Below are 16270 nucleotides of genomic sequence, written 5' to 3' on the forward strand. Positions count from 1 at the left end.
CGACTGACTCTCACCTGTTCATCACCTGACTCTCACCTGTCCATCACCTGACTCTCACCTGTTCATCACCTGACTCTCACCTGTCCATCACCTGACTCTCACCTGTCCATCACCTGAATCTCACCTGTTCATCACCTGACTCTCACCTGTTCATCGCCTGACTCTCAACTGTCCATCACCTGACCTTCACCTGTTCATCGCCTGACTCTCACCTGTTCATCACCTGACTCTCACCTGTCCATCACCTGACTCTCACCTGTTCATCGCCTGACTCTCACCTGTTCATCGCCTGACTCTCACCTGTTCATCACCTGACTCTCACCTGTTCATCGCCTGACTCTCAACTGTCCATCACCTGACCTTCACCTGTTCATCGCCTGATTCTCACCTGTTCATCACCTGACTCTCACCTGTCTCCCCTGTCCACCACTTATCCCTCGCCTGTCCACACCCTGGGCCCAGCACCTGCCTTACCAATCACACTGCCCATCACATCTCGATCTTGTCTCACCTGGCTCACCCACACGCTCGCGTGTCTACTCACTCGCCCTTTGTGCTACGAAAAAAAGAGGCCATTGCCCGGAACGGCGCTTGTGCCAGGCTAGGTTGCATCTAAGGCCACCACCACCACACACACACAAGACAACACCATCAACATCACACACACACAAGACAACACCATCAACATCACGCATACAAACGAACGGTGTTGTTGACCATCACCTGCCACCCCATCATCACACCTCCACCCGGGCGTCAACAATCCGGCTTAAGTGGCGTGGGCTCGCCTCCCGTAATGACCGCCGGTGCCAAAATCGCCGCGTCCCCGAATCAAAAACAATTACAGGCGTATAATGTCTCTCTGCTAATGGCCCCCCATCTGTGCCCCCCCCCCCACAACCTCTCTCCCCACGGCCTATAAAAACCCAGCTGCTCGCAGACTCACCATCAAACGCTCAACTCCTTCCAGCCTTCAAGCTCTCCGCTCCTCTCTCTCTCAACGCAACTCCACACCTCGCTCACCACCTCCACCACCACCACCACTCACCACTCATCATGTCGTGCTCAGTGCGCAGCTGTCTGGCTCCCGGCCGCGGCTTCTCCTCCCGTTCGGTCGGCGTCACTTCGCGTCCCTTTCGCTCGGGGTTCACCGCGTGGAGTTCGGCCGGCGGATCGCGCTCGGCGGCCTCGGGGGTGCCCGCAGCGCCTTCTGCTACCCGAGCCGCGGCGCTCCTTGCCGACCCCGCATGCGTCCTCCCACGCCCTGCATGCCCACCGTGGCCGTGCGGGCCCCTGTTCGGGCCATGCGGGCCACTGACGGCAGCCGCGGCACCCTGCGGCGTCCTGCTCACCAACGAGAAGGAGGCGCTGCAGGATCTGAACGAGAGGCTGGCGGGCTACCTGGACAAGGTGCGCTACCTGGAGCAGGCAAACCAGGAGCTGGAGTGCAAGATCAAGGAGTTCCGCGCCAACAGCTGCATCGCTGAGCAGCAGTGGGAGCCGTGCATGGGCAACATCGAAGAGCTCATGGGACAGGTGAGCGGGGAGGACGCGGGGGCAGGGAGTGAACGCGTGGCCAGTGCTGGCGTGGGTGAGAGGGCGGTGGTGAGTGCGGGGATGTTCACGGGGCAGGTGAGGGTAGGGGTGGTGAGTGTGGTGGTGAGACAGGTGAGGGTAGGGGTGGTGAGTGTGGGGGTGGGGCAGGTGAGGGTAGGGGTGGTGAGTGTGGTGGCGGGCAGGTGAGGGTAGGGGTGGTGAGTGTGGTGGTGGGGCAGGTGAGGGTAGGGGTGGTGAGTGCGGTGGTGGGCAGGTGAGGGTAGGGGTGGTGAGTGTGGTGGTGAGATAGGTGAGGGTAGGGGTGGTGAGTGTGGTGGTGGGCAGGTGAGGGTAGGGGTGGTGATTGCGGTGGTGGGGCAGGTGAGGGTAGGGGTGGTGAGTGTGGGTGGTGGGAGAGGTGAGGGTAGGGGTGGTGAGTGCGGGGGTTGTTCACGGGATAGGTGAGGTGAGCGTTTGGTTGGGTGCGGGGTCATGGACAAGGTGAGGTTGCGTGGTGGGTGAGAAGGTGAGCGTGGGGGTCTCCCCTAGGTCGACTCAGCTCAAATGAGGCAGTCGCCCTCCGTTGTTGCTGGAGGGCGACTGCCTCCAACTGCCCAGTAGGAGCAGTAGCAGCAAACTCTTTGGTTCATTCGGTAAAGTCACGTAGGTAGAAAATAAAATAAATCACGACGTTTCGGACACCTCAGCTGACGTCACTCACACACACTGTCCCCGCCCCCCGCCCCCTGACCCCTGACCCCCAGGTGGAGGTGGCCACGCTGGAGAACACGCGGCTCGTGCTGTGAGATCGACAACGCGCGACTCGCGTCCGAGGACTTCCGCATAAAGTGCGCGAGCCTCACCCACCCACCTACTCGCTCACCCACTCGCTCACCCACTCACCCACCCACCTACTCGCTCACCCACTCGCTCACCACTCACCCACTCACCCACTTCGCTCGCCCACTCACCCGCCCACAAACTCGCTCACCCACTCGCTCACCCACTCACCAACCACGCTCTCCCCCCACCTACTCGCTCACACTTCCACCCACCTCACCCTCACGCACCCACCCACTCACCTATTCACCCACTCGCTCACCCACTCATCTACTCACCCACTCGTTCACCCCACTCACCTACTCACCCACCCACTCGCTCACCCACTCACCTACTCACCCACTCGTTCACCCACTCACCTACTCACCCACTCGCTCACCCATTCACCTATTCACCCACTCGCTCACCCACTCACCTATTCACCCACTCGCTCACCCACTCACCTACTCACGCACCCACCCACTCACCTATTCACCCACTCGCTCACCAACTCGCCTACTCACCAAACACCCACTCACCTATTCACGCACCCATCCACCCACTCACCTATTCACCCACTCGCTCACACCACTCACCTATTCGCCCACTCGCTCACACACTCACCTACTCACGCACCCATTCACCCACTCATCTATTCACCCACTCGCTCACCCACTCACCTCCTCACGCACCCACCCACCCACTCACCCACCTACTCACTCACCCACTCACTCACCTATTTACCCACTCACTCACCTACTCATCCACCCACTGGCTCACCTACTCACCCGCCCACTCAACTCTGCCCTCACCTGTGCGCTTACCTGCACACTCACACGGGCACTGACCCGTATATCCCCTGACATTCACATGCACTCACCTCAATACTCACCCAAGCCCTCCTCTGCGCTGCCCTCCTGCCCTTCCCCCTGCCCTCTCCCCCGCTGCCCCCGCCCTCAAGGTGGGAGGCGGAGTCTGCCCTGCGCGAGACGGTGGAGGCGGACGCTCATGAGCTGCGCCGCCTGTCGGCTGAGTACTGCGCGTGCCGCAACCAGCTGGCGTGCGAGCAGAACGTGCTGCAGGGAGAGATCCACACGCTCAAGGACCATCACCGCGGGGTGGGGAGGGGGGGCACGCGGGGGGAGGGACACGGGAGGGGAGGGACACGGTGGGGGGGGGAGACACGGGAGGGGAGGGCACGCGGGGGAGGGGGGAGACACGGGGGGGGGAGGGACACGGGGGAGGGAGGCACGGGGGGGGGGGAGGCACGGGGGGGGGGAGGCACGGGGGGGGGGGGAGGCACGGGGGGGGGGAGGCACGGGGGGGGGGGGGAGGCACGGGGGGGGGAGACACGGGAGGGGAGGGCACGCGGGGAAGGGGGGACACGGGGGGGGAGGCACGGGGGGGGGAGACACGGGGGGGGGGGAGACACGGGGGGGGGGGGGGGGAGACACGGGGGGGAACACGGGGGGGGAGGGACACGGGGGAGGGAGGCATGGGTGTTGGAGGTGGGGGGGCGATAACACGGGGAGACACGGGGAGGGAATTCGGGGTGGGGGATACGGGGCAGAGGGGTCTTGGGGCACGGGGGGGGGGGAGACACGGGGAGGGACACATGGGGAGAGAGAGAGACAATTGGGCATGGGTGAGAGAGACACGGGGACACGGCGGGGGGGAGACATTGGGACACTTGGAGAAACTCGGGGGGGAAAACACAGAGACAGACACATGGGCACGTGGGGGAGACTGCTGGACATCTGTGAAAAAAAGAGCTTTATAGCTCATCGGATTCCTCCAGTATGAATACATATTTAGATTTCTGAGACACTTCTTGAACACGGCGAGAGAGACACAGGGGGTGAGAGAGAGAGAGACACGGGGGGCAGTGCCGGCCCGAGCCTCTTGGGGGCCCTAAGCAGAATTTGATTTGGGGGCCCCCCTCCCACCACGCAGACTCATCTGTGCTAGAAGAAAAAAAACGATTCGGGGGCCCCCTGGTGGCCAGGGGGCCCCAAGCAGCCGCTTAGTTCGCTTATGCCTCGGGCCGGCCCTGACGGGGGGTGAGAGAGAGAGACACGGGGGGTGAGAGAGAGAGACACGGGGGGTGAGAGAGAGAGACACGGGGGGTGAGAGAGAGACACGGGGGGTGAGAGAGAGAGACACGGGGGTGAGAGAGAGAGACACGGGGGTGAGAGAGAGAGACACGTGGGGTGAGAGAGAGAGACACGGGGGGTGAGAGAGAGAGACACGGGGGTGAGAGAGAGAGAGACACGGGGGTGGTGGTGGTAGTGGTGGAGGTGAAATAACCCCAGCTGTTTGCTGTCGCCGGCGGTGCTGTGCGTGGTGGTGGTGACGTCCGCAGGAGATGGAGTCGCTCCGCATGGACTACAGCAGCTCCACCACCAAGGTGGAGATGGACAACTCCCCCGGGGCCGACACGGCCGGTATCATCAGCGAGATCCGCGCGCAGTACGAGACCATGATCCACAACAACCGCCACGAGGCCGAGTGCATGCTGCACAGCAAGGTATGCAGCGGCTCGCCAACAACAACAACAACACGAGCAGCAACAACAACAACAACAACATCAACACCACCAACAACACTCTCATTAATAACACCAACAACACTCACAACACGTCCATCATCAACAACAACACCACTAACAACAACACCACTAACAACAACAACACGAGCAGCAACAACAACACGAGCACCACCAGCAACACCAACAGCGCCACTAACAACAACAACATCATCATGACCATCACCACCACCACCACCAACACCAGTAACACCACCACCACCACCAACAACACCACAAACAACAACACCAACAACATTATCATGAACACCACCACCAACACCAGCAACACCAGGAACAATAACAACACCATCAGGAACATCACGAACACCACCACCAACATCATCAGCACCACCAACATAATCAGCATCACCATCTCTGCACTCATATCTCCTCCTCGTTCATGTCTCTGTGCCCCCACCGTGTCTCCACTTTGCCCCCACTCTGACCACCCCCCCCCCTCGTGTGTCTCCCACATTTCCCCCTGCCCCCCCCCCTGCCCCCCCATCAGCTGGAGGCTGCCGAGGCATCGGCGGTGCACTCCCACGGGGAGCTGTCGGCCGCGAAGAGCCAGGTTCACCACCTGCGTCAACAGTTCCAGACGCTGGAGGTGGAGATGGAGTCGCTCCGTAGCGCGGTAAGCGACGGGGGGGGGGGGGGGGTGCACGGATGGGGTGGGGGGGGGGCACGGATCTGGCTCGTACAGAGCCATCCTAGGGCACGTAGAGCCACACAGGCACAGATCGATCATAGGGTTCATAGAGCCACGCCGAGGAACAGAGTCATCCTATTGCTCACAGAGCCACACAGAGGAACAGAGACATCATAGGGCTCACAGAGCCACACAGAGGAATAGAGTCATCCTAAGGCTCACAGAGCCACACAGAGGAACAGAGTCATCCTATTGCTCACAGAGCCACACAGAGGAATAGAGTCATCCTAAGGCTCACAGAGCCACACAGAGGAACAGAGACATCATAGGGTTCACAGAGCCACACAGAGGAATAGAGTAATTCTAAGGCTCACAGAGCCACGCAGAGGAACAGTCATCATATGGCTCACAGAGCCAGACAGAGGAATAGAGTCATTATAGGGCTCACAGAACCACGCAGAGGAACAGTCATCATATGGCTCACAGAGCCACACAGAGGAACAGAGTCATTATAGGGCTCACAGAGCCACACAGAGGAATAGAGTCATTCTAAGGCTCACAGAGCCACACAGAGGAACAGAGACATCATAGGGTTCAGAGAGCCACACAGAGGAACAGAGTCATTCTAAGGCTCACAGAGCCACGCAGAGGAACAGAGACATCCTAAGGCTCACAGAGCCACACAGAGGAATAGAGACATCATAGGGTTCACAGAGCCACACAGAGGAATAGAGTCATCATGGGGTTCACAAAAGCCACGCAAAGACTTAGAGCCACCCTAAGGCTCACAGAGCCACACAGAGGAACAGAGTCACTCTAAGGCTCACAGAGCCATTCTTTGGCTCGTCGGAGCCACACAGAGGAACAGAGTCATCATGGGGTTCACAGAGCCACACAGAGGTACAGAGCCATCATAGAGCCACCCTAAGGCTCACAGAGCCACACAGAGGCTCACAAAGCCATCCTTTGGCTCGTCGGAACCACCACACGATCACCTGGTGGCTCCCACGTGACACCTCTCCCCCCCTCCCACCCCGTACCCCTTCTCTGCCGCTCTGCTCCCCGCAACGGCAGAACGCGACGCTGGAGGACAACCTTGCCGAGACGGAGGAGCGCTTCAGCGTGGAGGTGCGCAGCCTCGCCGAGGTTCTGTCGCGTCTGGAGGCTGAGTACTCGGACGTGCGCGCCAACGTGGAGCGTCAGCTGCACGAGTACGAGTCGCTGCTCAACATCAAGATGGGTCTGGAGATGGAGATTTCCACCTACAAGTGTCTCATCGAGGGCGAGGACTCGAGGTGAGGAGAGGGTTGGGGGCAGGAGAGGTTTGTGCGCGCGTGTGTATGTGTGTGTGTATGTATGTGTGTGTATGTGCGTGTGTGTGTATGTGTGTGTGTATGTGTGTGTGTATGTGTGTGTGTATGTGTGTGTATGTGTGTGTGTGTATGTGCGTGTGTATGTGTGTGTGTGTGTATGTGTGTGTGTATGTGTGTGTATGTATGTGTGTGTGTATGTGTGTGTGTATGTGTGTGTGTATGTGTGTGTGTATGTGTGTGTGTGTGTGCGTGTGTGTGTATGTGTGTGTGTATGTGTGTGTATGTGTGTGTGTGTATGTGCGTGTGTATGTGTGTGTGTATGTGTATGTGTGCGTGTGTATGTGTGTGTGTCAGTGTGTGTGTATGCGGTAGGTGGGGAGCGGTGGGTGTAGCGGTTAGCGCGCTGCGCTATGAACCTGGCGACCCGGGTTCGATTCCCGCTCACGGCCAACACCAGTGACGATTATCTGAACCGGTCCTGGGCCTCCCCTAGGTCGACTCAGCCTTAAATGAGTACCTGGTGCGGTGTGTAAACATCGCCACTGGGGAGACAAAGGCGGTCGGGCGTGGTGCTGGCCACCCAACCCCCTCGTGTACCGTTCCGGCCTTCATTGGTGCTCGCTAACAGCACTTGCCCCTACAGTCTGTTAAGGCTACACGGGGGATCTTTGTATGCAGTGCCTGTAGCACATGATGTTATAAAGGGGGCTCTAAATAAGAATTAAAAAAACGCGTAAATATTAAAAAAACATTTTTTTACTTGCATAGTAAATTAATTGTATTTTTTCATTTTGCTATACGGCCAGATAATACGACAAATCGGTGACCTTAAACCCCCGGTCGTTCATAAAAGTTGAAGGCGGTGTAGTACTATAGTAATAGAGCAAGTGCAGAATCACTGAACCGGGATTGATAGCTTGAAAGCATTTAGCGCGGGGCCCTTGAAAGTGCGGGGCCCGTAGCATGTGTATGGGCGAGTGGGTGGGTGAGTGAGTGGGTGAGTGTATGGGCGAGTGAGTGGGTGTATGGGCGAGTGGGTGGGTAAGTGCGTGGGTGAGTGAGTGTATGGGCGAGTGGGTGGGTGAGTGAGTGGGTGAGTGTATGGGCGAGTGGGTGGGTAAGTGCGTGGGTGAGTGAGTGTATGGGCGAGTGGGTGGGTGAGTGGGCGAGTGAGTGTATGGGCGAGTGGGTGAGTGAGTGAGTAAGTGTATGGGCGAGTGGGTGAGTGAGTGAGTGTATGTATGGGCGAGTGGGTGAGTGAGTGGGTGTATGGGCGAGTGGGTGGGTGAGTGAGTGGGTGAGTGGGTGTATGGGCGAGTGGGTGAGTGAGTGGGTGTATGGGCGAGTGGGTGAGTGAGTGAGTGGGTGTATGGGCGAGTGGGTGAGTGAGCGAGTGAGTGTATGGGCGAGTGAGTGAGTGAGTGGGTGAGCGAGTGAGTGAGTGTATGGGCGAGTGGGTGAGTGAGTGAGTGTATGGGTGAGTGGGCGAGTGGTTGAGTGAGCCGGCGTGTGCGGCGCTGTGTGTGGTGCTGCAGGCTGAGCAGTGAGGTTCGCTGTAACCCCGCGTGCTGCGGCTCCAGCAGAGTCTGCTCCTCGCTGCCCATGCCTTGCGGTGAGAACATAGCATACACACACATAGCATACACACACACATAGCATACACACACACATAGCATACACACACACACACATAGCATACACACACACATAGCATACACACACACATAGCATACACACACACACATAGCATACACACACACATAGCATACACACACACACAGCATACACACACACATAGCATACACACATAGCATACACACACACACACATAGCATACACACACATAGCATACACACATAGCATACACACACACACACATAGCATACACACACACATAGCATACACACACACATAGCATACACACACACACATAGCATACACACACACACATAGCATACACACACATAGTACACACACACATAGCATACACACACACATAGCACACACACATAGCATACACACACATAGCATACACACACATAGTACACACACACAGCACACACACACAGCATACACACACATAGCATATACACATTGCGTGCAGAACCTACGACACACACAGCATACACACGCAACATACACACAGCATACACACGCAACATACACGCAGCATACACACACAGCATACACACGCAACATACACACAGCATACACACACCACATACACACGCAACATACACGCAGCATACACAAACATAGCATACACAAGCAACATACACACAGCATACACAAACATAGCATACACAAGCAACATACACACAGAATACACACACATAGCATACACAAACACAGCACACACGTGACGCAGCTCACCCCCCCGCTCACCCCTGTCCGTGCCCCCCACCCTTGCCCCCCCCTCCTCTCCCCCCCTCTTGCCCCTCCCCCTCTCTTGCCCCCCCCCTCCCCCCCGCAGGCAAGGATCCGTGCAGCCTGAACGTGTGCTCCTCGGGGCCCGTGTGCACCATGCCCTGCCTGAAGTGAGCAGCCAAACCCCCGAGACCCCCACCCACCCACCCCCCTTACTGGGGGGGTGTGGGGGTCCACAAGAGGGGTCCCACGTGGGACCCCACACACACAGAGAGTGAGAGACGCACACAGAAGAGACACGGGGGGGGGGGGGGGGGTGAGCGTTCGGCCGCACAGCTGACGAACAGCCCTCCACGGCCTCGAACAACCGCATGGAGGGGGTGGGCCACTCACACATCACCCTGACCCCATAGGGCCCTATCACACCCTGACCCCATAGGGCCCACTCATTCCCTGATCCCACAGGGCCCACTCACACCGTGACCCCATAGGGCCTACTCACGCCCTGATCCCGTAGGGCCCACTCACACCCTGATCCCACAGGGCCCACGCACACCCTGACCCCATAGGGCCCTCTCACACCCTGATCCCACAGGGCCCACGCACACCCTGATCCCACAGGGCCCACTCACACCCTGATCCCACAGGGCCCACGCACACCCTGACCCCATAGGGCCTACTCACGCCCTGATCCCGTAGGGTCCACTCACACCCTGACCCCATAGGGCCCTCTCACACCCTGTCACCGTGGGGCCCACTCACACCCTGACCCCACAGAGTCCACTCACACCCTGATCCCATAGGTTCCAATTCACACCCTGACCCCATAGGGCCCTCTCACACCCTGTCACCGTGGGGCCCACTCACACCCTGACCCCACAGAGTCCACTCACACCCTGATCCCATAGGTTCCAATTCACACCCTGACCCCATAGGGCCCACTCACACCGTGACCCCATAGGGCCCCACTCACACCCACTCTGACCCCAGCAATCGGCTCAGCCGGTTCCGTTGACGCAGCAGCCCCGGCTGCGCGCAGACCTCCACTCTCGTCCGCCCGTGTTGGTGGGAGCCCTCATTCACCTCGTTACCCCCCCGCCCCCCCGCCCCGCCCCCCGGTGTAACGAGGTGTCACGTGGGGCAACCTCGTCAGCCTCACCTCACCCCGCCTCCTCCACCACCCACTCACCCACCCACCCACTCACCCACCCACACAACGTCTCTCTGCGTTGCTGTCCTCTTGACTCAAATAAACTCCTGCTGCAAACCAGAGCTGCCTCTCCGTGTCTGTGTGTGTGTGTCTGTGTGTGTGTGTCTGTGTGTGTGTCTGTGTATGCGTGTGTCTGTGTGTGTGTGTGACTGTGTGTGTGTGTCTGTGTGTGTGTGTGACCGTGTGTGTGTGACCGTGTGTGTGTGATTGTGTGTGTGTGTGACTGTGTGTGTGTGTCTGTGTGTGTGTGTCTGTGTGTGTGTGTGTGTGTCAGGTTCATAGCGCTATGCTGCGCTATGAACCTGGCGACCCGGGTTCGATTCCCGCTCACGGCCAACACCAGTGACGATTATCTGAACCGGTCCTGGGCCTCCTCTAGGTCGACTCAGCCTTAAATGAGTACCTGGTGCGGTGTGTAAACATCGCCACTGGGGAGACAAAGGCGGTCAGGCGTGGTGCTGGCCACCCACCCCCTCGTGTACCGTTCCGGCCTTAATAGGTGCTCGCTAACAGCATTTGCCCCTACAGTCTGTTAAGGCTACACGGGAGATCTTTATCTTTGTGTGTCTGTGTGTGACTGTGTGTGTCTGTGTGTGTGTGTCTGTGTGTGTCTGTGTGTGTGTGTCTGTGTGTCTGTGCGTGTGTGACTGTGCGTGTGTGTCTGTGCGTGTGTGTCTGTGTGTGTGTGACTGTGTGTGTGTGTCTGTGTGTGTGTCTGCGTGTGTGTGACTGCGTGTGTGTGTCTGTGTGTGTGTGTGTCTGTCTGTGTGTGTCTGTCTGTGTGTGTCTGTGTGTGTGTCTGTGTGTGTGTCTGTGTGTGTGTGTGTGTGACTGTGTGTGTGTCTGTGTGTGTGTGTGTCTGTCTGTGTGTGTGTCTGTGCGTGTGTGTCTGTGTGTGTGTGACTGTGTGTGTCTGTGTGTGTGTCTGTCTGTGTGTCTGTCTGTGTGTGTGTGTGTCTGTGTGTGTGTCTGTGCGTGATCGCCACTGGGGAGACAAAGGCGGCCACCCACCCTCCGGATGTGCTCTTTCTCGCTGACGACGCTTGCCTCGACAGCCTGTTCAGGCTACACGGGGGATCGTTGTCTTTGTGCGATCGCCACCGGGGAGACAAAGGCGGCCGGGCGTGGTGCTGACCACCCATCCTCCCTCGTGTGCCGTGTCGGCCTTCGCTAGTTGCTCGCTGATGGTGGGGAGCGGCGGCGTCGTGGTTAGCGCACAGCGCCAGGAACCCGGTGACCCAAGTTCGTGACAGCGAATATCTTGAACCGGGGGTCTGGGTCTCTCCTAGGTCGGCTCGGCCTCAATTAAGTGCCCGCTATGGTGTGTAAACTTGAGCACTGGCGGAGAGACAAAGGCAGCCGGGTGTGCCGTTGGCCACACCACCCAATTCATAGGTGCTCGTTCACAAAGAGCACCTTGCCCCAACAGTATGTCAAAGGCTATACGGGGGATCTTTGTCTTTGTTTGTGTATTCTACCGGTGGCACCCCCCCCCCCTCATGTCATCAGTCAGCGGGGCAACCCTCGCTGCTCGCCTCTCATGGACAGCAGCGACGACATCCAGCGAAACTCCACTGGGGATTCATCTTCTTGGTTCTTTCGGTAAATTCATTCTTCACCTGAGGACGGCTGCTTGCGTTGTGGCCGAAACGTCGTGAGAATTATTTTATTACGTTGCATTTTTATTAGTTTATTACTTCCCTTCTACGTGACTTTACCGAAAGAACCAAGAAGATGAATCCCTGCAGTCACGAAAGCTTTAAATCGAAACTCCACAGGGGATGTCCAGTGGCTTCATCTCTCTTTATAAACCGGCTCAAGCCTCCCCTAAACCACGTGACTTCTGTCCCCCCCCCTCTGAACCCCTCCCACGTGATCTACATAACTCCACCTCTCTTTGTAAACCGGCTCAAGCCTCCCGTGAACCACGTGGCTTCTATGGCCACGCCCCCCACTCTGAACCCCTCCTACGTCATCTACAGAGCTCCGCCTCTCTTCATAAACCAGCTCAAGCCTCCCCTAAACCACGTGACTTATGTGCCTCCCCCCCTTTGATCCCCTCCCACGTGATCTACAGAGCTCCGCCTCTCTTTATAAACCAGCTCAAGCCCCCCGTGAACCACGTGACTTCTATGGACACGCCCCCCCACTCTGCACCCCTCTCGTCTCCCCGCCCACTGTGAGAACAGAAGCCGTTCCTCGTCCTCTGTGCAGCAGCAGCGGCAGCAGCAGCAGTAGTAGCAGCAGCAGTAGCAGCAGCAGCAGTAGTAGCAGCAGCAGCAGTAGTAGCAGCAGCAGTAGCAGCAGCAGTAGTAGTAGCAGCAGCAGCAGTAGCAGCAGCAGCAGTAGCAGCAGCAGCAGTAGTAGCAGCAGCAGCAGTAGTAGCAGCAGCAGTAGCAGCAGCAGTAGTAGTAGCAGCAGCAGCAGTAGTAGCAGCAGCAGTAGCAGCAGCAGCAGTAGTAGCAGCAGCAGCAGTAGTAGCAGCAGCAGTAGCAGCAGCAGTAGTAGTAGCAGCAGCAGCAGTAGCAGCAGCAGCAGTAGTAGCAGCAGCAGCAGTAGTAGCAGCAGCAGTAGCAGCAGTAGTAGTAGCAGCAGCAGCAGTAGTAGCAGCAGTAGTAGCAGCAGTAGTAGCAGCAGCAGCAGTAGTAGTAGCAGCAGCAGCAACAGTAGTAGCAGCAGCAGCAGCAGTAGTAACAGCAGCAGTAGTAGCAGCAGCAGCAGTAGCAGCAGCAGCAGCATCGAAGCCCCGCACGCAGCCTCCTCCTGCTGCCTCTCCTCATCTCTCCTGCACCCTCTGCTCCCGTTTCTCCGTTCCCTCTCCATCCTCTTGATCTCATTTCCCATCGCTTCTCTTCTCTCATCCGTCTCCCGTCTCGCTCGGGCTAGTCTATGGGTGGGTGGGGGGGTCTATGGGCAGTGTTAGTCTACGGGCAGTTTGTATGTGTGTGTGTGTTGAACTTCTTTCGCACCGTACGTAGCTAATCTGGCGGTGCAGGGGATGGACAATAACAAAACTAAAAATACAAAGTGGTACTCAAGCGATGAGTTTTCAATCGAGGTGATGATTCAAAAGTGCGGAGCTCTCAGTGGCATCCCAAACACATTCCTCCTGCGGAGGGAGCTGGTAGGAACGTCGGGTTGCTCGGTCAATGGCCAGGGTCAACGGCGGCGTGGTGTATTCCGCAAATATGCCCGACTGTGAGGGCGGGCACAAGCCGGCGTGAGTAGGTGAAACGTTGAGTTTTATAAGGGCACCACGGGGTGACCAGCCCCTCCCCTCCCACCTTCCACCCAGCCCCACCCTCCCCACCCCCACCCAGCCCCACCCTCCCCACGCAGCCCCTCCCCACCCTCCCCTCTCCACCCAGCCCCACCCCCTCCCATTTCTGGATGCACGACGGACGGACGGACACAATAATCCCCTGTGGGCTGATGGAACCAGGTGGTTCCTACCAGTATTCAACGTCTCCACACCTGGACAGCGCCACCCATACCCACATCGGGGGTCTAACCTGCTCCCTGTCACGTGGTGTAGGGGTCTACAGCAGGGGGAGTGGGAGTCGCATCGGGGGTCACCCTCCTCCCTGTCACGTGGTGCAGGGGGAGTGGGAGTCGCATCGGGGGTCTCCTTGCTCCCTGTCACGAGGTGCAGGGGGAGTGGGAGCCCCATCGGGGGTCTCCCTGCTCCCTGTCACGTGGTGCAGGGGGAGTGGGAGCCCCATCGGGGGTCTCCCTGCTCCCTGTCACGTGGTGCAGGGGGAGTGGGAGCCCCATCGGGGGTCTCCCTGCTCCCTGTCACGTGGTGCAGGGGGAGTGGGAGTCGCATCGGGGGTCTCCCTGCTCCCTGTCACGTGGTGCAGGGGGAGTGGGAGTCGCATCGGGGGTCTCTCTGCTCCCTGTCACGTGGTGCAGGGGGAGTGGGAGGCGCATCGGGGGTCTCTCTGCTCCCTGTCACGTGGTGCAGGGGGAGTGGGAGTCCCATCGGGGGTCTCCCTGCTCCCTGTCACGTGGTGCAGGGGGAGTGGGAGTCGCATCGGGGGTCTCCATCCTCCCTGTCACGTGGTGCAGGGGGAGTGGGAGCCGCATCGGGGGTCTCCCTGCTCCCTGTCACGTGGTGCAGGGGGAGTGGGAGCCCCATCGGGGGTCTCCCTGCTCCCTGTCACGTGGTGCAGGGGGAGTGGGAGCCCCATCGGGGGTCTCCCTGCTCCCTGTCACGTGGTGCAGGGGGAGTGGGAGTCGCATCGGGGGTCTCCCTGCTCCCTGTCACGTGGTGCAGGGGGAGTGGGAGCCCCATCGGGGGTCTCCCTGCTCCCTGTCACGTGGTGCAGGGGGAGTGGGAGTCGCATCGGGGGTCTCCTTGCTCCCTGTCACGTGGTGCAGGGGGAGTGGGAGGCGCATCGGGGGTCTCTCTGCTCCCTGTCACGTGGTGCAGGGGGAGTGGGAGTCGCATCGGGGGTCTCCATCCTCCCTGTCACGTGGTGCAGGGGGAGTGGGAGTCCCATCGGGGGTCTCCCTGCTCCCTGTCACGTGGTGCAGGGGGAGTGGGAGTCGCATCGGGGGTCTCCATCCTCCCTGTCACGTGGTGCAGGGGGAGTGGGAGCCGCATCGGGGGTCTCCCTGCTCCCTGTCACGTGGTGCAGGGGGAGTGGGAGGCGCATCGGGGGTCTCCCTGCTCCCTGTCACGTGGTGCAGGGGGAGTGGGAGTCCCATCGGGGGTCTCCCTGTTCCCTGTCACGTGGTGCAGGGGGAGTGGGAGTCCCATCGGGGGTCTCCCTGCTCCCTGTCACGTGGTGCAGGGGGAGTGGGAGTCGCATCGGGGGTCTCCATCCTCCCTGTCACGTGGTGCAGGGGGAGTGGGAGGCGCATCGGGGGTCTCCCTGCTCCCTGTCACGTGGTGCAGGGGGAGTGGGAGTCCCATCGGGGGTCTCCCTGCTCCCTGTCACGTGGTGCAGGGGGAATGGGAGTCCCATCGGGGGTCTCCCTGTTCCCTGTCACGTGGTGCAGGGGGAGTGGGAGTCCCATCGGGGGTCTCCCTGCTCCCTGTCACGTGGTGCAGGGGGAGTGGGAGTCCCATCGGGGGTCTCCCTGCTCCCTGTCACGTGGTGCAGGGGGAGTGGGAGTCGCATCGGGGGTCTCCCTGCTCCCTGTCACGTGGTGCAGGGGGAGTGGGAGTCGCATCGGGGGTCTCCTTGCTCCCTGTCACGTGGTGCAGGGGGAGTGGGAGTCGCATCGGGGGTCTCCCTGCTCCCTGTCACGTGGTGCAGGGGGAGTGGGAGTCCCATCGGGGGTCTCCCTGCTCCCTGTCACGTGGTGCAGGGGGAGTGGGAGTCGCATCGGGGGTCTCCCTGCTCCCTGTCACGTGGTGCAGGGGGAGTGGGAGTCGCATCGGGGGTCTCCCTGCTCCCTGTCACGTGGTGCAGGGGGAGTGGGAGTCGCATCGGGGGTCTCCTTGCTCCCTGTCACGTGGTGCAGGGGGAGTGGGAGTCGCATCGGGGGTCTCCCTGCTCCCTGTCACGTGGTGCAGGGGGAGTGGGAGTCGCATCGGGGGTCTCCCTGCTCCCTGTCACGTGGTGCAGGGGGAGTGGGAGTCCCATCGGGGGTCTCCCTGCTCCCTGTCACGTGGTGCAGGGGGAGTGGGAGTCGCATCGGGGGTCTCCCTGCTCCCTGTCACGTGGTGCAGGGGGAGTGGGAGTCGCATCGGGGGTCTCCTTGCTCCCTGTCACGTGGTGCAGGGGGAGTGGGAGTCGCATCGGGGGTCTCCTTGCTCCCTGTCACGTGGTGCAGGGGGA

General features: G+C 59.6%; 1 protein-coding gene across 1 annotated transcript; it reads left to right on the forward strand.

The window, feature by feature from the left end:
• Positions 1–1056: 1056 nt before the first annotated feature.
• On the forward strand, positions 1057–9445 carry LOC144951237 (keratin, type I cytoskeletal 18-like). The gene is given in 9 exon segments (XM_078881387.1): positions 1057–1536; positions 2301–2339; positions 2341–2384; positions 3317–3473; positions 4718–4882; positions 5451–5576; positions 6666–6886; positions 8440–8516; positions 9378–9445. Coding segments are annotated over 9 exon segments (1377 nt in total).
• The last annotated feature ends 6825 nt before the right edge of the window (positions 9446–16270 follow it).

This window comes from Lampetra fluviatilis, chromosome 61 (assembly GCF_964198595.1).
Source record: "Lampetra fluviatilis chromosome 61, kcLamFluv1.1, whole genome shotgun sequence".
Taxonomy (NCBI): domain Eukaryota; kingdom Metazoa; phylum Chordata; class Hyperoartia; order Petromyzontiformes; family Petromyzontidae; genus Lampetra; species Lampetra fluviatilis.